General features: G+C 37.9%; 1 protein-coding gene and 1 long non-coding RNA gene across 2 annotated transcripts in view; both read right to left on the bottom strand.

Moving 5' to 3' along the window:
• The window catches only part of LOC309381923, a 317,431-nt gene that overhangs the window by 171,737 nt on the left and 121,534 nt on the right, over positions 1-24,160 (bottom strand). The gene's annotated exons all lie outside the window — the stretch shown is intronic.
• Positions 1-24,160, bottom strand: part of LOC309381718 (vomeronasal type-2 receptor 26-like) — a gene marked incomplete at both ends in the record, with an annotated part of 32,710 nt that overhangs the window by 2,873 nt on the left and 5,677 nt on the right. The window contains 3 exons of the mRNA XM_081933003.1: positions 9,255-10,152; positions 17,370-17,496; positions 21,576-22,436. Of these exons, the coding sequence (XP_081789129.1) occupies positions 9,255-10,152; positions 17,370-17,496; positions 21,576-22,436 (1,886 nt within the window). The remainder of the gene's footprint in view (positions 1-9,254; positions 10,153-17,369; positions 17,497-21,575; positions 22,437-24,160) is intronic.

The raw sequence follows: 24,160 nt of genomic DNA, 5'->3' as shown, positions 1-24,160 counted from the left end.
ATTAATTGAAACAGATCCTCAAGGTAGATATATTGCAATTGAACTATTAATAGAAGGAAAGAAAATACTCTTAACAGGAGTATATGCTCCCAATCAACAACAAGAAAAAATTTATAAGTTGCTTCATACTAAATTAACACAATGAGGTTACAGATCAAAAGAAGAGGCTTTTGCAAAATACCCAAACACGAACAAGATTACCTAAATCCTTTTTTGATATGATGGATGACTTTGAACTGAGAGATATCTGGAGAGAATGGAATGTTAAAGAACAGGATATCACTTTCTTTTCTGATAGGCACCTTTCCTTTTCCAGAATTGATTTTACACTAACTACAAATGATTTTTTTTCCAGGGTAAAGAAGACTAAGCTATGCCCGAAAACTTTAACAGATCACAACCCGGTCTGAATGGAATTTGAATATGGAGACAGAGCTAGGAAATCTTGGAGATTAAATGAAAATCTATTTAGATATGAGAAAAATGTTACGGAATGTAAAAAACTATTGAAAGAATATGTTGCTTTTAATATGCATAAGGGGATATCTATGGAAATGGTTTGGGACGCAAGTAAAGCATACATCAGAGGCTTTTTAATAAATCTGAATAATGTTTATAGGCGCAGACAAAGGGAGAAACAAAGGGAATTAGAGGAAGAGATTTTTAAAAAAGAGCAGGAGTTAATATCTAAACCAGATGATAAGAAACAAAAGAGGTAATTACTTTATTGGGAGGGCAGTTTAATATGTTAATGTTGGACCAGATAGCCACTAATCTTCTATATGCTAAACATAACACTTTTTGCAATGCCAATAAACCAGGTAGATGGCTAGCATATATGTTAAGGAAAAAGCAAAGATTCTGAAATATAGAGAAAGTAGAATATAAAGGGAAAGAAGTTTTCCAATAGGATATGATTAAAAAGACTTTTTTAGAATTTTACACCAGATTGTATGCTGGTGACAAAATACAAGGGTCAGACATAGACCGATATTTGGAGAAAGAGAAAATTCCTATACTTACAGATGAGCAAAGGGGAAGATTGAATCAACTTGTAACTATAGAGAAAATCTTCCTGGCAATTAAGCAGTTAAAAATTGGCAAGATGGCTTGACAACAGTTTATTATAAAAAGTTACAACTAGAAATGATTGAACCTCTTAGGGAACTATTTAATAAAATCCAAATGGAAGGCAGGGTCCCACCATCCTGGAAAACAGCTTTTATTTCATTGATTCCAAAAGAAGATCAGGGATCCTACCCAGCCAAAAAACTACAGGCCTATTTCATTACTTAATACAGATTATAAATTTTTTGCTAAAATATTGGTAAACAGGTTAATGCCAATTGCGCAACAAACGATTCACAATGATCAGTCTGGTTTTATACAGGGGAGACAAATGAAAAGTAATGTAAGACAAATCATCAATATAATGGAATATTTGGGAAAGTATAACCAAGTCCCAGCAGAGCTTTTATTCTTAGATGTGAAGAAAGCATTCGACCAAGTTAATTGGCAATTTTTAATAAAAATACTACAAAAGATGCAGTTTGGAGAGCATTTCATGCAATCTATCAAAGCAATATACCAGAAACAGACAGCACAAATTATAGTTAATGGAGGCTTAACAGAATCTTTAACAGAACAGCCTTTTGTGGGATGTTTTTAATTTTCAATATTATGTGATGTAATTCTAGTTTATGTCAGATAAGGAATTACAACAGACTGCCAATTTGATGCCTACCTAAATAAAAGAAATTTGTTTTGGAAGATGGATTTTGCATATTTTCCTTTTTTGAATGGGTTTCATGACTTGGAAATCTGACAATAAAATTGATTAGATCAAGAGCTAAGAGGACTTTGGAAGAAAGGGATTTAATACTTTCTTGATTAATTATTGATTTTGTCATAATATCCATAATATCCTTTAAGTATTATTTAAGAACAATAGGATCCATTGTTCTGGATAAGCCCCAGGGCATCCAGTAGTACATCAGTAAGATGGCACCTGAAGATGAGTTGTTGACAGAATTCCTGAGGTAAGAGCGGACATGATAGAAAAACAAATTTGAGTAAGTGTCATGGTAAGATAAGACCTGCATGGGATGTTGGTCCAATTTACTTGGACTTCAGTAAGGCATTTGACAAAGTAGACCATAACCTACTACTTGATAAAATAGAAAAATGTAGCTTACCATCACCACCAGATGGATTAGTAATTGGCTGACCAATTGCCCTCAACGTGTAGTCCTCAATGGAACTGCATCTACATGGAGGGAAGTATGAAGTGGAGTACCCCAAAGCTCTGTTTTAAGCCCAGTACTCTTCAACATTTTCATCAATGATTTGGACAAGGGGATAGATGGGGAACTCATCAAATTTGCAGATGACACCAAGCTAGCAGGAATAGCCAAAACTCCGGAAGATAGGCTTAAGGTACAGAAGGATCTTGACAGATTTGAACATTGGCTGTTATCTAACAAAGTAAAATTCAATGGCGAGAAAAGTAAAGTTCTACATTTAGGTAAGAAAAACCAACCACACAGGTACAGTATATGTGATACCTTGCTCAATAGTGGTGACTGTGAGATGGATCTTGGAGTCCTAGTTGATAATCCCTTAAATATGAGGCAGCAGTGTGCTCATATTTAAGCCATATTTAAGTTCTTGGTAAAGTATCCTTTAAGAGTACTAGGATCCATTGTTAGAACCAGGGCATCCAGTAGTACATCAATAAGATGATACCCAAAGATGAACTGTTGAGAGAAATCCAAATTGTATTTCCTTTTGATTGAATATAGAACATGCAAAGCATGTGCCACAGCATAGATGGAATTATAGAGGGTGTTACTGTGGCTATTTATGTGGATGTCAAAAATTGATGAAGGAAGGGTCTCTATCTTCTCTTGCCCAGTGCATATGTCATCAAAATTCTTCTCTCCTCTGGAGTTGGGGAATGCACATTTAAACCCATCTTCCCAAAAATCCTTGAGAAAGCCATCTTCTTGATAGGTGGCCAGACTCCTTTCCCTAACAAAATCCTGAAATCCTACCAAATCCTACCGCTAAGTGAACCACAAAGGATATAGCATCATGAATGAAGTGCAGAGGCCAGTTCCTTTGCATAGAAGTGGAAGTGAAATCCATCTGGGCTATTGTGATCTAGATTTTATCATATTGTGATGGGACTTGATAAGAGAACAACAACCTCATACTCATCATGAATGCAGCTTGTACAATCACAGCAGACACCATGCTTGCCATGTTAGCATCATATATTTTATTTCCATCCTCTAACATTTCAGAGAATTCATTATTGTATGTCTTTTTAGGGTAACTTTTAATAAAGTCAAAGCAAATTCCTCTTTGGGCAAACATTGAAATACACCAGTCTCCATCTTCATATCTCAGAGAGATCCTTCCAACCCATGTCCATTCAAAATGTAGCAATAACTGGAAAATTCCCTTGTATTGAAGCAGATTGTTAGGAAATATCCAGTGGAAAGCATCTCCTTCATTAATTGTAGGTGCAGAACCATAGATGAGCTGAAAAGCATTTGAAAGGTATTATTGAAATAGGCATGCAAAATTTGGTAAACAAATTGCTGAATTGCATGAAGACTGTTTGTGATCAATAGTTAGAGACAGTAAAACACATTGCAAATTATCTGCAAATTGTTCTCTTTAAAATTCTTGATACCATATCCCCAAAAACATTTGCTTTTCTCACTTCTCAATAAAGGCAAACAAACAGAAGTTCCTGTTCAAAGCAGAGGGGGAAAAACAAAATGAAAAGTTATCATAATGGACAGAGAATCTAGATTAATTATGGTTTTAATCAATTAAAAAGGTAATATGCATCAGCTATTGATCCCAAATACTTTTTTCTAGTTTATATGCTTTTCCTAGTTATTGAATTCATGGAACATATTGATGTACCATATATGTTTTTGTACTTTCTATGAAAAATATAAATAGAAGCTGGCTAAAATACAAGTTGGCCAAAACAGACTTCTTTGTTAATTTGTCAAGTGTTGACTTATTCAACATCCTTAATTATTTTGTTTGATGGGAAAACCTGACCTTGATGTTTTTCTCATTGAAATGAGTATCTTAAATACTCCATAAATGGTTAATAGTTTGAGATTATAACCTTAGCCTTCCTATCCTGTTGTTTGGGATGGATGGATGGATGGATGGATGGAAGGAAGGAAAGGAGGAAGGAAGGAAGGAAGGAAGGAAGGACATCAAAATTCATTTGCATGACTGGGGAGAAAATGGGAGCATACCTCACCTGTTGAATCTTATAGTTGCAAAGAATATTTGCCATATCCGGAGAGTTTTTTGTATAGGGTCCTCCAATGCAGCTACTTCATTGTCCTGGCCACTTATACACTTATTTTTGGAATGAATTTGCCCTTTGTTGAAAGAAGCTCCAGTGCACCACGATAGGTCCAGCTTCCAATGAAGTTGCTGTTGTAAACATGGAAGCTAAAGGTGATGTTGGGTAGGTGGTGAGGGTTTTCATTGATTTCCTTCAAAGCAAATTCCAAAGCCAGAATATGCTGATAGTTTTGTGTCAACTATCTGTAAGATGATGATATTAACTCACTATTGTCTGTCAGAAGGAAACATACATTGCTTTCCAATGACATTTTAAAGCTGGAAGCGAACTAATGTGACACCTTTTTTTTTAGCCTGACCTCAAATGGCAGAAAAGACCTATTTTTGCTTATCATCTCAAAATGAATTCTTGGAAGTAGGAAAACTATCCAGATCTTACATATAAACTATGACGCATACAGTTCATGCTCCTTAGATATGATTTCATTTGGAAAGTAAATTCCTTTTTCTCAGAAGAATCTGAGAAAATAGACTGTAGTTTTGGAAACTTTAGACCATATTAAATTTCTTCACATTTAACTTGCCAGAATTGTAGGATTGATTAATTGATTGATTGTAAAAGAATATTAGAAAATTAAGGGAAATTTAAAGTATAAGATTAGCAACCTTGACAAATGAAAAGTAGTAAAGTCAAATCCTGTAAAGTCAAATAGTCTTTAGATGACATCAATTTTATAGATAATGCATGTAGAAATTTTGGAACCTACATTTCCAGCACAACAATATCACATTAATAAAAAAAAAAACAATAGAATAACGGACGGGACTTTGGAGTTCTTCTCATTAAATCCCCTGCTCAAGGAGAAAACCTATACCATTTCATACAAATGGTTGTCCATTTCTTAAAAACCTCAAATGTTGGAGCACCCACAACTTCTGGAGACAAGTCATTCCACTGATTGAATGTTCAAATTATCAGAGAATTTCTTCTTGGTTCTAGTTTTGTTCTCTCCTTGATTAGTTTCTTTCTATTCCTTCTTGTCCTACGTTCAGGTGCTTTGGAGAATAAGTTGACTCCCTCTTCTCTGTGGCAGCCCCCTAGTAATAAATGTGGTCCAGGTCATGCATTGATTAAAGTTCAACAACCAGACAACCTACAGAGTCAGGATATTCACAGCAAGAGCAGTTCATTTAACAAATATAACAAATTAAAATGTCTTACAAAGGGAATCCAGGGTTTTCATGTGAGGGAGGGATTTCAAAGGAGAATGGTTCAGAAATCATATAGATTTGGAAGGTTATGACACCTAGGTTCAGCTGTCCTGCCTTTAAATATCTGGGAATGGGAAGAGGTTCACTGACCAGACACGACGAAGAGCCAAATTGTACATTATCTGTGACTGCAAGAGTACCAACAGTAGAATCTTAATCATCACACCAGGAAACAATCTGCTTATCTCTTGCTATCTGTTATTTAAATGTCCCCAAGCAGCTTCCCTCTGAGCATAAAGTATCAGGAAAAGATCTGATGAAAATTGGGCTTTCTGACTTTCTGCTGTAGCAGCTCTTCAAGAGATCTTCAAGGGAAGATTCTTTGTGTCATTTAGTCTTGGTAGCTTTTTCCAGTAGCAACTAGAATTCCCCTGATAACTCAGAAGAGAATCTGATAATGATAGGAGAGTAAAAGGCTAGGATGTGGCAGGATAGGAAAATAGGATATGACAGATAATTTCCTAATCCTATCTGTATTTAACCTAGTCCCAAAAGAACTACTGTAGATTATCAGAACATCTCTCATCTGTTAAAAGTAGTAACATGTGCAAAGCGAAGACAAAAAGAAATAATACAGAATAAGTTACATCAGGTTTGATTTCAACTAGTGTCCTGGAAGTGGATAAAAATGTCAAACTCGGATCACATCCCCTCAAGTGTTTTTCAATCCTACTCTCACATTTTCTGTTTATATCTGCCACTACCTTACTCTTCCGCTAACAGCACAATTGCTTTGAACCAAAAAAATGTTATCAGATTTCTTTTCAAGCCTTTATTTATTTTTTACTAGATTCAAAGATGTCATTTTCAGTTAGATAATAACTTCTAAAAGAAGAAAAAATAGATAAAATCCCCTGCCCTAAACAATAATTGCAGAATCCATTTGAATTCATAACAATCTAGAAATATTCCATTTGGCCAGCCTTTTAAGAAAGTAGTTGAAATATCAGGGGTCTGGGCAGAAATCTTGAAAACTAGGCCATGGAAGAGGGTAGAGGGGGGAGAAATACCTAGATTAAACAACCAAGAAGCAGATGCAGACAGAGATAAAGATTCAAGAGAGGAATCTGGGAGGCAAGTCAAAAAACCTGTAGCAATTAAAGTATTGAAGCGGGCAAGAGATGATGGATAGATGATTTCTCTTTTTTGTTGGTCTGATTTGCTTTTCCTTTTCCCTCTCTTTCTTTCTTTCTTTTTTTGAGGTAAGTGATATGATTAGAAGTTAGCTAGGATAGAAAGGAAAAATCTTTTAATAAAGGGTGACATCATTAAAAGCTAGTATTAGTGATAGATATAAGAGAAGGGGGGATATTAGTGTATATACCTTTATATAATAAAATAAAAGTAATAACAAGAGAAAACATGGAATAATTGAATAATGATAGATAAATGTGTATCATTATTAGAAATATATAAGTTGATTGAATGTAATAATTATGATTAACTTTATTAATTTCATTTGCATCAGAATATATGACACCCAGGTGACACACTGTTCACGCATTGATTTGATATATTTATAAAAAATAAAAAAAATAAAAAACTGGTGGGGCAGGGAGAAAGTAGTTGAAATGTCCAATGGAAAAGTCATATATTTCAAGAATAAATTTTATTCTATGTGATATAAACAATCCCAACATTTATATTTTTCTGGGTTTAGGAAAGAAATGATAATAGTCAGCTGGTTTAACATGAATTAAGACCTGAGTAGCCATACTTGGATTAAACCCAAAGATTTACTTATGTTTTACTTGGGATATTTGCAGTATTTTCTATATACATATGTGACAATAGAAAACAATTTCCCATTCCATTCCTGGTGATTTTCATGATGAAAATTGAAACAATAATAAATGTTTGTTTTCCTCAAGTACTGTGTAACATGTATTATTGTGACATACACAGAACTCATGTTAAAGTGTCTTGGATGAGTAAGCCAGTGGTGGATAACACAAAATCTGCAGATTGATTACATGAATCACCCTTCCCTCAAAAGCTCCTAATTATCTTGTTTTTTCTGCACATTTTCTAGAGTCTCAGCATTTTTTCATATTGTGCCAACACAAATTGAATACAATATTCCTAGTGTGGTTTTACCAAGGCATTATAAAGTGATATTAAAGCTTCACATGATCTTAATTTTATCCCTCTGTTAATGCAGCTGTGTTGGCTTTATTGGCTTTTGCAGCATATTACTGGTTCATATTTAAGTGATTGTACACTAGGGTTCTTGCAATTACTACTATTGAACCAGGTACCACCTATTCTATACTTATGCATTTGTTTTTTTCTTGCCGAAATATAGAACTTTTTTTCACCATTGAATTTCATTTTGTTAGATAGGGCCCAGTTTGTCTTCCAGTCTGTCAAGATCCTTCTCTATCTTGAACCTATTTTCTGGAGTATTGACTATTTCTGCCAACTTAATATCATCTGCAAATGTGATGTTCCCCTTCTATCCCCATGTCTAAATCATTGATGAAGATATTTAAGAGTACTGGGCCTAAGACAAAGCCTTGTGATAACCCATTGCATACTTCCCTTCATGTAGCTGCAGTACCATTAAGGACTACTCATTGAGTACAGTTTCTCAGCCAGCTACAAATCCATCTGGCTGTTGTCTATTCCATTTTTTCTAGCTTACCAAGAAGTAGTTTGTGGTCTACTTTGTCAAATGTCTTACTGAAATCTAAGTATACTCTGTCCACGGCATTTCTCTGGTCTACTAATTTAGTCTACTTTATCAAAGAATGAAATAAGATTGGTTTGGCCTGTTTTTAATAAACCAATGCTGACTACTACTTATAATTTTATTTGCTTTTAGTTGTTTGCATATGTTTTTAAAATTATCTTTATTATCTATTATATTGGTCAGCCAGTTATAAATCCATATGGTGAGCATGCTGTCTAACCCACACTTTTTTATCATTTTATCTTATCAAATGATAGGTTGTTATCAAAAACACATATTATCAAAAATCTAAAACAGATTTTCAAAGTTCTTACCAAATAAGATATTTGAATATTAGACTAAACTTTAATACGACAGTGTGAAAGGATAGATGATCTGATAGATGAAAAGCACTTGTGCTCCTTCATCCTTCTTTTCTTCTTGGCCTTCCCCCATTGTCAGGACACACTACCTGCCAATCAGCAGTAGTTGTCCATCAAATGACATCATCAGGCAGAAGGTGAGAAGGAGGATAAAAGTCAAGATGGCAGTTTGGCAGCTCTCATTCCTTATGAAAAAAGAGGCTGAATAAACAAAGCCAAAGCCTAAAATTGAAACTAAAAAGACAAACTGAAACACAGACTGTCTTGTTGAGGGGAGGAAATTAGAAAAGAGGCATCAGCTGAGAAAACTGGGGAGGGAGAGGCATTTATTTCCTCTCCTCAGACTGGCCTGAGGGAAAAGTTATTCAAGCCATTTCTATCAGATTAAGGCAACATTCAGAAGAGGAAGAAGATTTATAAGCCCAGCCATGAAGATACCAATGATACAAATAAAAAAGAAAAGAGTTGGACAAAAAACAGAAAGAAGAAAATTTAAAAGTTAAAAAAAAATAGATAACCGACTATCTTTAGTCTCATAGACGCAAGTGCAGCATTTTATAAAACTCAGAGAAAAATAGTTTTACTTTTGTTTCTTGGTTAATTGGTCTTTTTTGTTTAATTCAGGCCTCAAAACAATAATGTAGCATTTGGGGGAAAAGATACAGCCCAGTAATCCTGCTGCAGAAGCCAAAATGGAGAAGATTTCTACAGCCACCGTGTACTTCCCCTTGGTGCTCAGATAGGTTGGAACAAATGACATCCAGACACTACAAAAGACCAGCATGCTGAAAGTGATAAATTTGGCTTCATTAAAACTGTCAGGTAGTTTCCTAGCAAAGAAAGCCACCATGAAACTGATAGCAGTCAAGAACCCCAGAAAACCAAGGGTAGTGTAAAACATGATGGCTGAACCTTCATTACATTCTAGGACAATTTCTTCAGTCATCGAGTGGATGTCAGAATCTGGGAATGGGGGAGAAGTTGCCAGCCACACACTACAAACTGTGACTTGGACCAAGGAGAAAGACCAGACAATAGTATAAGCCAGCCTTTTTCCAACCCATTTCCTGGTTTTGGTACCTGGCTTGGTGGCCATGAAAGCAAGGACCACTATGATTGTTTTCCCCAATATACAAGAAAGAGCTACAGAGAAGATGATGCCAAAAGCAGTTTGTCTCAAGAGACATTTCACTTGGTCAGGTTTCCCAATGAAGAGCAAAGTGCAAAGGAAAGAGAGCAGGAGAGCAATGAGGAGAACGTAGGTGAGGTTCCTGTTGTTGGCTTTGACAATGGGAGTGTCCTTGTGTTTAACGAAGATTCCCAGCACCACAACTGAGATGAAAGAAAAGAAGAAAGCGATACTGGTTAAAGTGGTTCCCAAGGGTTCTTTGTAAGATAAGAACGTTCTATGTTTCTTAATGCACAGAGTCTGGTTCTTGTTAGGGTAGTTTTCTTCGGGACATGGGAAACAGTCCTCTAAACCTGGAAGAGGAAACAATGCTGTCAGGTTAATTCTGTCATCTGCAACTTTCAAAAGTATTGTATTTCAGTGCCTGAATTTTCTAGACATTCACCAATGAGTCTGGGAATTTAAAATCCAATTTACAGTATTTGGAGTTTTGGCCAGGAGAGTTTTAAATCTGATTTATCTGAAAACAAATCCTTGAAAATCACTCATATATCGTTGCATTCCATTTGTACATTTGAAATTGAACTGAAGTTCCAACTCACACTATGGCTTTAGAGCCGGCATGGTGAACCTATGGCATGTGTGCCACATGTTGCACTCAGAGCCATATGTGCCAGCACAGCAGCCCTCAGCTCCAGCACACATGTGTGCACTGGCTACCTGATTTTTGGCCTTCTGGAGGGCTGGAGGCAGGGTTGGGTTCCTGCCAGTTCTTACCTCTTCTATAGAAGAAGTTTCACGAATCTACAGTGCCGTTTAGAACCGGTTCCAGCTCCCTCCCCCTGCCCATCTGTACATCATCAAGATGAAGAGTGAGAGGAGGAATTCTGGGAGTTGAAGTCCACAAGTCTTAAAGCTGTCAAGTTTGAACACCCCTGGGTTTTTTTCCTAAAGGGTTAGGGGTGCAAGGGTCTTGTAACTTGACAGTTTTTTTAACGTGGGACTTGTTTTACCAATGGCTTGATAATAGAGGTTTGAGATTAGAAATTGGATAAGTTTTACTATGTGTAAGCAAACTGACCCAGAAAATGCACTGTTCACAAACCACTTACGTGTGTAAAAGAAAAAAATGTATAAATAAAATAAAAAGGTACAATAATATGTTTATCTTGTTTTAAAAGTACATGCCACTGTAAAAAAAAAGGCATGAATCAAAGGCAATTAGCTGAAATCTGAAACCAATGCATATTTCTCAAAAGGGCACTATAAAAAGAATGCCTCCAACTCTTCCTTCTCCTTTTAAAATAGGAGGGGGAAAGAAGCAGAAAAAACAGAATACCCTTCCTCTTACAGAGTCCTAAATTGGAAAAAGTTTTCTGTATTCTACGCTCATTGTGCAATAAGATATTGATAGGGATTATTATGGCAATATTTATGAATTTATATTTAGTAAATTATTGTTTTATTACTATGGAGCTCGTGGTGCCCTACCTATCAGGACAATAGAGATAAACTAGACTGATACAGCATTTAAAAGAGACAATAAAAAAGTTAGGAAGGAAACAAAAAGAGCAGAACACATCCCATTCATCAACCAATATACAGATAAGCAGGAATTAACACCAAACAAGTCAGCAGAAAATGATAATCCAATCAAAGAACAACTAAGGAGAAAACCAAACTCGCCCAACACTGGTGGGCCAAACTAATGTATATAAACAGGGAGCAAACCCCACACTACTAGCTCTGATGATGTTACCTATCGTGTTATGAAATATCTGCAAGCAAACAACTAAGCTTAGCACCAATGACTTCACAGTTGAAACCTGAGCTACATAGATTGTATTATCGCTTCCTTTGAAAGAAATCATGGTAGGCTAACCAGGAGTTAACAAGGACTGAATCCCATGCTCCTTCTGGGATGTGGCATCCAATGAAGAGCTGGCTTAGAGTTCCTTAGATGGAAGGCCTAAACACAGAGATTACTTCCATGTTGCTAGTCCTTTGTATACATAAATGTCTAGAATGGACATGTTTTTAGGTCCATCTAGATCGGGGTGTCAAATTCAAGGCCCGCAGTGGCTTTGTCAGCAAAAATGGAGTTTGGGAGAGCTGAATATGGCCTTGGGAGAGCTGCAGGAGGGCTGCCGGAGCCAAAAACATAGCTCGGGATACCATTTTCGTTGGCAGAGCACACAGGCACCCCCAACAGAAGTGGTGTCAAGCTGGCCACACCCACCGCAGCCATGCCCACCTGGCCTTGCAAGGTGAAACACAACTCTGATGCAGCCCTCATTAAAATCGAGTTTGACACCCCTGATCAAGATGGCACTGACTGTGAGACTCATGGTGACTGAAGAGAAATCTGACTATATCAATGGTGTTTGGTATTCTTCACTTATCATTTACTATTTATATATTTTGTTCTGCTTTGTCATTGCTGACTCTCACACAAAAACAGAATAAATGTATCATTTGAACCTTCCTGAAGCTAGGATTGGAGCTGCTGGAGAGAAGGAGGGAGGGAGTCACAAGACAAAGACACTGAGGTGGGGGCCCTTAAACTCCATATCATTTGAACCTTCCTGAAGCTAGGATTGGAGCTGCTGGAGAGAAGGAGGGAGTGAGTCACAAGACAAAGACACTGAGGTGGGGGCCCGCGCGCCTAACGGCGCGCGAATCATATATCTATAAACCAAAATAGCAATAATACATTCTGGATTGGTGTGTTTGAGATTGTGATTTTATTTATTTCAAAATGACTGGCTTAGTTCAATGTAATAGCTGTTTTGCACCTGTCTTTCGCAGTACTCTTTTCAAATTTGGATACTGTCCCCTTTGTAAACAAATTACGAGTCTACATAGGCAGATTACCTATCTAGAATCTGTAATCTGTGCTCTCCAAGCAGAAACTAGGTGTCTACATCAGCCATTCCACTCTATGGTGAAGCCACACTATCAGCCCCCTCTACCACAAAGATCTTGCAGGAGAAGAGCTGTCTGGACAACTGTGGGATCTGGCAGGTTGAGAGCTGTGAACCATAAACCCAAAGCTTTTGCTGTGACCCAGCAAAACAGATATAGTGCCCTTGCTGACCTTAATGGGGACACTAAAGAGATAGGTCAAAGCAGTTGTGATCATGATGACTCAAATAAGCAGGGGATCGTGGTCCAAAACGAAGAACTTTCTTCGGAAAGGCGAAAAGGGGAACCAGGTATCACACATCAGTCGCAGAAGAAGATCAAGGTATGTAAAAAGAGAAGTCACCTTCTGGTTGGTGATTCAATCATAAGAGATGTTAATTTAGGAGAGGATAAGGAGGTTTTAAAAGAGGTCAGGTGTCTGCCAGGTGCTACTGCCAGCAGAGACAAGAGGCGTATTCTTAAGATAGTCAAGAATGCAAGTAAGGACTGTGACGTTGATGCTATTATACATCTTGGCACTAATGATCTATCCCAGAAAGATGTACTTTCTGTGCAGAATGATTTCCAGAACTTGGGGTATGAACTTAATAGTATAGTTGTAGGCTTATCTTTTCAGAGGTTTTACCTGTATATAAGGAACAAAAAGGGAAGGGCCAGCGTGTAGCAGAGTTTAATGTTTGGCTAAAGGAGTGGTGTAAAAGGGAAGGCTTTGGTTTTATTAGTCATGAAGCCTGTAGCTGGTCCAATGAAAAACTGTACAAAAGAGATGGGTTGCACCCATCCAAGAAAGGAACTGAGTTACTTGGCATTAAATTCACAGATTTTCTTGATAAACATTTAAACTGAAGAGCGGGGACAGAGAATTAATAGATACAGAACATCTTTGTCCCCAGCAAACTAAAATTCATAGGGTTATAAATGCATGTAACATAGATGTGTGTGTGGGTAAGATTATCACTCCTGCTGTCAAGCAAAACCAAGCATGTAATAGTGATTGTCATACCATGTGCATGAATCACACAAGTGGCAAGAAAATAGGGGCAGTCAGGCATAACACAGGTTATGTAGACAGTAAACACAGGGTCAATCAAAATGGACTCAAATGTCTATATACCAATGCACAGAGTATGAGGAATAAACAGGGAGAATTAGAAATTCAAGTAAAAGAGGGCAGATATGATATTATTGCCATTACAGAAACTTGGTGGGATGAAACTGACAAATGGAACATACAGCTAGAAGGATTTAAATTATTTAAAAGAAATAGACCAAATAAAAGAGGAGGTGGAGTTGCACTATATATAAGAAATAACTACGTCTCTACAGAAATAGAGCACAACAATAATGAGAACTATCTTGAATGCATTTGGGTCAATATTAAAGGTTGTGGGGGAAATGACATTGCCATAGGTCTATACTACAGGCCACCCAACCAAGCAGAGGAAGAAGACGAACTTTTTGCTAGTCAGCTAACTAAGGTATGTAGGAAGCACACCACAATAGTAATGGGAGATTTTAACTACCCTGACATCAACTGGGAAACAAACTCTGCACCAAGTGGAAGATCCAACAGGTTCCTAACAAACCTAGCAGACAACTTTGTTTTCCAAAAAGTAGAGAAGGAAACAAGGGGATCAGCCATACTGGACTTAATTCTCACTAACAGAGAGGAAATGATAGAAGGTGTTGAAGCCATAGGAACCCTGGGGGCAAGTGACCATGCAATATTGGAATTCAACATTATCCAAACACAAGTAGTAGAACAAAGTCAAACTAGAGTCTTGGACTTTAAGAAAGCTAATTTCAATAAACTTAGAGAGAGCTTGGGAAAAATTCCATGGATGAGAATCCTCGAGGGGAAAACAACTCAAGAAGCTTGGGAAATTTTGAAAAATGAGATTAGAAAAGCCCAGTCTAACACAATACCAATGAAGAAGAAAAACAACAGCTCCCAAAAGAAACCAGCATGGCTGCATAAACAACTATCTGACAAACTGAAAGACAAAAAAAGTAAGTATAAAAAGTGGAAGGAGGGGGACATAACTAAGGCAGAATATCAGCAAATAGCCCGAGCCTGTAAAGATGAAGTGAGGAAAGCTAAGGCTCACAATGAAGAAAGGCTTGCCACAAAAGTAAAAATTAACAAAAAAAGCTTCTTCCAACATGTTAAAAACAAGAAAAAAGTTAAGGAAACAATTGGTCCATTGCTAGGAGAAAGTGGCAAGAAGGTGACAAGCAACAGGGAGAAAGCAGAACTATTTAACTCATGTTTTGCATCTGTCTTTACACAAAGGGATAAAACAGTCCAACCTATCAAAAGCAGCACCACAAAATTAGGAACACAAATTGAAATAGGGAAGAAAATGGTAAGTGAGCACCTGTCTACCCTAGATGAGTTCAAATCACCAGGACCGGATGGATTACACCCCAGAGTTCTGAAGGAACTAGCAGACGAGATCTCAGAACCACTGAATTATATCTTTCAGAGATCCTGGAACACCGGGGAACTACCAGAGGACTGGAAAAGAGCTGATGTGGTTCCCATCTTCAAAAAAGGGAAAAAATTAGATCCAGGAAACTACAGACCTATCAGCCTAACCTCAATACCAGGAAAGATTCTGGAAAAAATAATCAAGCAACGAATTTGCGAACACCTAGAAGCAAACAAAGTAATAGCCAAAAGCCAACATGGATTTGTCAAAAACAGATCATGCCAGACTAATCTTATTGCATTCTTTGATAATGTGACAAAATTAGTGGACCAGAGGAATGCCGTTGATATAGTTTACTTGGACTTCAGTAAGGCTTTTGATAAGGTAGACCATAACCTACTACTAGATAAAGTAGAAGAATGTGGGTTAGACAGCATCACCACCAGATGGATTGGTAACTGGCTGACCAACCGCACTCAACGTGTAGTTCTCAATGGAACTGCATCTACATGGAGGGAAGTATGCAGTGGAGTACCCCAAGGCTCTGTTTTAGGCCCAGTACTCTTCAACATCTTCATCAATGATTTGGATGAGGGAATAAATGGGGAACTCATCAAATTTGCAGATGATACCAAGCTGGCAGGAATAGCCAACACTCCAGAAGATAGGCTTAAGATACAGAAGGATCTTGACAAACTTGAACATTGGGCACTATCTAATAAAATGAAATTCAATGGTGAAAAGAGTAAGGTTCTACATTTAGGCAACAAAAACAGAATGCACAGGTACAGTATAGGTGATACCTTACTCAGTAGTAGTAACTGTGAAAGGGATCTTGGAGTCCTAGTGGACAATCATTTAAATATGAGCCAGCAGTGTGCAGCAGCTGCCAAAAAAGCCAACACAGTTCTAGGCTGCATCAACAGAGGGATAGAATCAAGATCACGTGAAGTGTTAATACCACTTTATAATGCCTTGGTAAGGCCACACTTGGAATACTGCATTCAGTTCTGGTCGCCACGATGTGAAAAAGATGTGGAGACTCTAGAAAGAGTGCAGAGAAGAGCAACAAAGATGATTAGGGGACTGGAGACTAAAACATATGAAGAACGGTTGCAGGAACTGGGTATGTTTAGCTTAAGAGAAAGAAGAACTAGGGGAGACATGATAGCATTATTCCAATATCTCAGAGGTTGCCACAAAGAAGAGGGAGTCAAACTATTCTCCAAAGCACCTGAGGGTAGAACAAGAAGCAATGGGTGGAAACTAATCAAGGAGAGAAGCAACTTAGAACTGAGGAGAAATTTCCTGACAGTGAGAACAATTAATCAGTGGAACAGCTTGCCTCCAGAAGTTGTGAATGCCCCAACACTGGAAGTCTTTAAGAAGATGTTGGATAGCTATTTGTCTGAAACGGTATAGGGTTTCCTGCCTAGGCAGGGGGTTGGACTAGAAGACCTCCAAGGTCCCTTCCAACTCTACTATTGTATTATTGTATTATTGTATTAAATGTGAAATGAATAAAGGAAGTATAGAAGAGAAAATAAGAGAAGAATGGTGAATTTGTTCAACAAAACTAATGTCATCCTTCCATGCTTTACAATCCAACCATCCTAACCCTAATCCTGGAAAAAATTAGATGACACTATAGTGGTTCTGAAATAAAAACTAGTTCAGTTGCCATACCGACCTCCGCTCCTTCCGACAGAAACTTAAGACCCACCTGTTCCAACTAGCTGGCCTGGCCCATTTATAGTCCCATTTATACCTCCTGGCAAATATTTTTATCCTGGGATAGTTTTTAGGGGTGTTTTAATGTATTTTTATGTATTTTAAAATTTTTAAATTCTTAAATTTTAAATCTAACTTTAACTATTGTACAGTAAACTACTGCTACCTCCTCCAGCCACACCTATATTTATTTATATTTATATTATGTATATTTATTGTTTTTAATATGACTGTACACCGCCCCGAGTCCCTTCTGGGAGAGGGGCGGTCTAGAAATCAAACAAAAGTTAAAGTTAAAGTTAAGATTGCTGTGTGCGAGTTGGGGCCACATTTGGAACAATACCTTGGTTTTTGTGGTTACAATCATTCTTCTCAGCATCAGCAGGAATAAATGCCCCCACATCAAAATCCTGATCAATGCTTTGAATTTATTGACCTTCAGAGTTAACAGACACCAATTCTTCTTGAATAGAATCTCTTACCTGTCTGGTTGGCAATTTTCCCTTCTGGGCAACGGAGGCATTTGTAACAACAAAATTGCTTCCCTTCTATTTTGATCTTGCTGTACCCCAAGGAGCAATAATCATTACACAGAGAAAGAGGTTGTGTCTATTGTAAATGAAAATGCAATTAATTTAGAATTTAAACATTAAGAATCTAAGAAATTATCATGGTAGAGGAATAGTTTCTTTCCTTTTTTTGATTAGAGATATCAAACATTCTGTTCTGGAATACAAGGTTTGGCTTATTTCTTAAAATATCCTTCTCATACAATAAACCATGTTAATGGAAAAATATCCTATTTATCTGATAGACATCAAAAAAATTGGACCAGTTAGTTTAGAAGTTCAGAAGTGCAATTAATGCTATCCTAAATTGCATTAACAGAGGGATACAATCAAGATCAAGTGAGATACTAATACCACTCTATAAAGCCCTAATAAGACCACACCTAGAATGCTGCATCCAGTTTTGGTCCACACTATAAAAAAAGATGTTGAGACTCTAGAAAAAGTGCAGAGAAGAGCAACCAGGATGATTAGGGGACTGGAGACTAAAACATTTGAAGAACTGTTACAGGGACTGGGCATGGCTAGTCTAGTGAAGAGAAGGACCAGGGGAGACATGATAGCAGTATTCCTATATTTGAGGGGCTACCACAGAGAGGAGGGGGTCAAGCTATTTTCCAAAGCACCTGGGGACCAGATAAGGAACAGTGGATGAAAGCTGATCAGGGAGAGATTCGGGGAGAATAAGGATACTTTTTCTGACAGTGAGAACAATCAACTAATGGAAAGGCTTGCCTTCAAAGGTTATGGGAGCTTCAACACTGGATGATTTCAAGAAGAGACTGGACTGCAATCTGTCAGAAATGGTGTAAGGTCTCCTGCTTGGGCAGAGGGTTGGACTTAGATGACCTACATGGTGCCTTCCAACTCTGTTAATCTGTACACTGAGGTACCCTTCCTTCTTGAACCCTCTTCAACATCCTGTGCATCAAGAATAATGTTTTTCATGTACTTGGTTTATTAATTTGTGCAACTGTTAAAAGATGTTACACCAACATCAACTGCAGCATGATCACAGAACTATCCCTTAAAAAGAATAAAAGTTACCTGGTTAAAAATGTTAGGCCAGACAATATTATCTGCTGATAGAGATAGAAGGTTTTCAAGTGGAGCTGATGGATTTACTTTTCCAACTTTCACCCTAAGAAAGGATTGATTTGGGAAGATGACCCAGTTGATGATATCAAAGCCAGATGCAATCTGCCCATTCTGGTCAAAGAAAATATTTTCTCCAGCACTGTTGTTAAACGAGACTTTTCTCAGGTAGTGATGAAGCTCATGAGAAGAACATGGGAGTAATTAATAAAGGTGCACAATGATAGCAAAATATACAGCAATATTATTTCAGAAGATGCTGTTGCACTTCCTATGTATGATGATAATAACCTTCATTTGTCACTTTCATCAGCAAGCAGCAGGAGACTCACAATGAGAGACAAGAAAACAGCTAAAGCTAGGCTAAGCTATGAGCCACGGTGGCTCAGTGGTTGGAGTGCAGTACTACAGGCTACTTCTGCTGACTGCAGGCTGTCAGCAATTTGGCAGTTCAAATCTCACCAGGCTCAAGGTTGACTCAGCCTTCCATCCTTCCGAGGTGGGTAAAATGAGGACCCAAATTGTTGGAGGCAAAATGCTGACTCTGTAAACCACTTAGAGAGGGCTGTAAAGCACTGCAAAGCGGTATATAAATCTAAGTGCTATTGCTATTAACAGGCCTGCTTTCATGCCTATCACCCAGAAGTACTGCCACCACCACCACCATCATGTTATCTTCCTTCCTGTCATGGTTGCCAAATGACAGATTCAAAGAGTGGGCTTTGTATGCATCAATTCAGCCATGAATACTTTGAATGAGGTATATGGCTTCCAGGGTGGCTTGTGAACTCCCATGCTCTCTGAAACCTCGGACTAGAGAGAACAGATCTAAATTTCCTAGAACCATAAGCCTAGGGATCTCCACCAGTGGTGGGATTCAACCAGTTTGCACCTATTTGGGAGAACCGGTTGTTAACTTTCTTTCTTTTATATATATATATATATATATATATATATATATATATATATATATATATATGTATGTATGTGTGTGTGTGTGTGTGTGTGTGTGTGTGTGTGTGTGTGTGTGTGTGTGTGTGTGTGTGTGTGTGTGTGTGTGTGTGTGTGTGTGTGTGTGTGTGTGTGTGTGTGTGTGTATATATATATATATATATATATATATATATATATATATATATATATATATATATATATTTGAATAAACACAAAAAGACGAAACACAATGAACATCACAAAAATATCTTCCATTACAAATTGTAAAAAGTGTGTCAATTGGTTACAAAGAGCTTTCGTGCATCCCTTCCACAGTCATCACCTACAATTCATATCAAGTTATATATTTTAAATCAAATATATTTATATACATATATATAACTATCATCATACCTCAATCTTCGTATGACTATAATTGTTTTTATGTCCCTTCATATAAAAGTTGACATTGTTAATTTATCATTCCTATCCCACAACTTCTGCCATTTGTCTAATTCTATTGCGTAATCAAAGGTTGTTTTTTTTTGCCCATGCTACCATTGTCTCCTTCACTTATTCATCTTCCAATTTAATAGCCAATCAGTAGTTATACAGCATTTTAAATCAATCTTTCTTCTGCCCCTGTTCATATATTACCTAATTATGTTGCTTCTTTACAGGGGTGTCTTTCAAGAATTGCGGCAATGGATTCACTGCCCTGTTGCTGGGTGGACACGGCCATGGTGGTCATGGCCTAGTCGGCCTCCTGCACCACGGCAGGGGGGGGCATTTTTTCCCTTCTCAGGCTCCGGATGCTTTCTTTGAGCCTCTGGGAGGGTGAAAACTGCTTCCCCCAGGCTCCAGAGTCCCTCCAGAGGCTGGAAACAGGCCTGTTTCCGGACTTCTGGAACCTCCGGTAGGACCATTTTCCTCCCATCCTGAGTCTTCACGTGGGTCCTGCACTTACTTGGCATGATGAATGGCCATGTGGAGACTCCTGGGAGGGATGAGGTGGGGTGGTTGTGGCCAGCCGCGGTGGCATTTAGGGGTTCACCAAATTGGCCCAAACCCATGCGAATCCCTGCTGCTTTATAAAAACCATATAATTTAGCCTCTTTCTCATAGCTAGAATGTATATGCACCTGTGGGTACCATGCCATGTCGAATTCTCCTTCCTTGTTAAGAAGAATTCTCCCCAATACAGTGAATCTGAAGATGGAGTGAGGGAGAGAGGAAAGAATCCTTTTGCTATAGCATCAGGGGTGTCAAATTCGTGCTGACATGCCGTTTTTCCCTCTCCGCTAAACCGGTTGGTGGGAGTGACCTGCACATGTTGCATCTGGCCCACAGGCCATGAGCTTGACACCCCTGCTCAGGGGTAGGATTCAGCCGGTTTGGACCAGTTAAGGAGAACTGGTAGCTCCGACAATCAGCTGGAGGCAAACCGGTTCACTCCAACAATCAGGTGGTCCTGATCTTACCTATATCCTCTCAGCTGATTTGTGTGGCAGAGCAGATTGCCGCACCTCAGCTGTGTTACTCCCCAGAAGTAACGTGGAAGGTAGGTTTTGTTAAAATTGTGCACAGGCATAAGTCAGGCGTAGGCAGGGATGTGCGGTCAGGGGAGGTAGGGGAGGCAGAGCCTCACCGCTCTCATCATGAAAAGAAAAAAAAGGGAAAAGGGAAAAGACTGTGGCTTCCTCAGCCTCATGCACACGTGGTCCCATTCCCCGCCTTCCTGATGATGTCACCAGCCTCACCAGCCATAAACCTCACTGCACGTCACTGGGCGTAGGTGCATGTGAAGCAAGCACACACGAATGTAGCCTGCTATCACCGAACCGGTTGTTAAACCAGCAGAATCCCACCACTGCCCCTGCTGTACATAATGGCCCAATAATTCCAATATTCACCATTAAATATTGCTAGAACCTTACATTTATGCAATGAAAAAAGCTGGAATAGAAATGTGTAGACATTTCTATCCATCTAAATCCAGCGTTGTGTTTAAATTAGTTTCTACATAACTTGTGGACAGTTGTAGATATGGAAGTAATATGCCCTGCTACATTAATCAAAATAGAAGATTACCTGCCACACTTGATGATTGAAAAGCTTTTGTTTCCCACTACTGGCCATTGCTCTGTGTTTGGAGTGGGATGTAAGCATGGCCTGGAGAGCATGTGCCATAGCATAGACTGCATTGTAGATACTATAGCTTTGCCCAGTCATGCTCAATTCAAAAACAGAGTCTGGAAGAGTCTCTAGCTTCTCCCTCCCAGTGCACCTTTCCTCGGACTTTGTACTTAAAGTTGATTTTGAGAAGGAACATCCAAAGGCTTGTTCCCAAAAAACCGTTGAAAAACTGTCCTCGTTTTCTGGAACACTGTTTCTCATCTGGAGAAATCTATTGAATCCTAATAATTCTTTTGATGACACTGCATAAGAAAGAGCCCCATGGATAAAATCCATACTCCAGTCTCTTTGAAATGGAACTGAAGTGTATTCCATCTGGGCTGGGAGAATCCAAACTTTATCTTTTATCTCAACTGTTGTGTCCAAATATTCTGAAACATAGGAGATTGTTCTGAAACCTGCCATGGCTTGGTTTTCAGAGTATACAATTGCAACACTGGAGGTACTTTTCATAATGGCTTTGCATAATTTAACGAAAGTATTGATTTGTTCTCCTATCCCGTCTGAAAAATCTACTGTGGGAAGCTCTGCAATGTAATCGAAGCAGATTCCATTTTGAGATAAGACGAGAAGCACTTCCCTCAGAAATCGTTCGCCGATCTCATTTTCTTGAAAAATTATCCCAATCCAAGTCCAGTTAAAATGAAGCAGTAACTGGAGAATTCCCATAACGTGAAGATGTTCATCTGGATACATTTGATAGAAGAAAGCTGTATGAATCATGTTATTCATTACAGGAGCAGAGCCATACGTGAGCTTAGGGGGAAAAATACAAAATGTATATATATATATATGAGTTTGATATAAGTGATAAATGGTTAAATGTGACTGCTTTATTTTGTTGCTTTAATAATAATAATAATAATAATAATAATAATAATAATAATAATAATAATAATAATAATAATAATAATAATAATAATTTATTAAATTTCTAGACCGCCCCCTCTCCCCGGAGGGACTCGGGGCGGTGTACAGGAATAAATTTAAAACATACAAACAAACATACACATAAGTAAAAACCAAATTAACCAACCCCTGTACAATTTATAAAAATTAAAAAAGAGACCTTAAAACCAATCTTAAAAATTTAAAAATAGAACTGAGGTGGGATAGGTGGAATTAGGCCAAGCCGGCTAGCTGGAATAGGTGGGTTTTAAGTTTCTGATGGAAGGAGCGGAGATCCGTAGTCATTCTAATGTCGGGGGGAAGGTCATTCCAGAGGGTCGGGCCCATCACAGAGAAGGCCCTTCCCCTAGGCATCGCCTGCTGGCACAGCCTAGTGGACGGCACCCGGAGGAGTCCCTCTCTGTGTGAGCGAATCGGCCGGAGGGATGTATGGGGCTTTCAAGTTTCAGGGCTTATTCTTTTTATATATAAATTATTTATTTACAAACATATCAATGCATGAATAGTATGGCACCTGGGTATCATACATTCTAATACAAATAAAACTAATATTGTGTTTTCCCGAAAATAAGACAGGGTCTTATTTTCTTTTGATCCCTGAAATAAGCACTTGGCTTTATTTTTGGGGAGGTCTTGCTATTTTTGAGGTGAAGGAGGTGGCAAGCATGGTTACCTCATGGCTGCTGCTGTGTTACAATATTTTCAGGGAGGAGGGCTTATTTTATGCATTCAAAAGCCTGATTGGGCTTATTATCCAGGGAGGTCTTATTTTCAGGGAAACAAGATAGCTTTAGTCACAATTATTACTTTCAACCAATTTATATGTTTCTAACGGTAATACATATTTATATAAAGTTGCATTATCTGTCATTATTTGATTATTCATTGTTTTCTCTTATTATTTTATTATATAAAAGTGTATATACTAATATTCTCCTTTTCTCTTATTTATATCTCTTATTCTAACTTTTAATCATGTCATCCTTTGTTAAAAAAAACATTTTATTTCTATCCTACCTAGCTTCTAGTCATGTCACCTACCTACAAAAAAAGGAAAGAGAGAGGAAAAGAGAAGCAATTCAAAACACCAAAAATGAAAAATCATCTATCCATCATCTCTTGCCCACTTCAATATTTAATTGCTATGCTTTTCTTCTTTTTGACTTGTCACCCATATTCCTCTCTAAAATCTTTATCTCTTTCTACATCTGCTTCTTGACTGTTCAGTCTGAGTGTTTTTCCCATCTCTACACTTTTCCACTGCCTAGTTTGCAGGATTTCTACCAATGCCCCTATCTCCCTTTCAAAGATATCCTCCTGTATCTCCATTTCAGGGTTTATTCATAACTCATTGAAGATCTTCCTTTAGTTTCTATGAAGTTAATGGAAGTAAACTGTCACCATTTTTGGAAATGTTACGATGCAATTTGGCCATATTCTATTTGGCTATAATATATAAGGTTTGGGAAATAGTCAGATATGATGTATACTGTAGATAGCCTCTAAGGCACTATTGATAGAGTAGATATTCAGGATTGAACTGAAATAATATTTGAAATGAAGTAATATAT

This window comes from Natrix helvetica (assembly GCF_964273705.1).
Source record: "Natrix helvetica genome assembly, chromosome: Z".
Taxonomy (NCBI): domain Eukaryota; kingdom Metazoa; phylum Chordata; class Lepidosauria; order Squamata; family Natricidae; genus Natrix; species Natrix helvetica.
The sequence above is the reverse complement of the archived record's forward strand: the minus strand, read 5'-3'. Positions and strand labels throughout refer to the sequence as shown.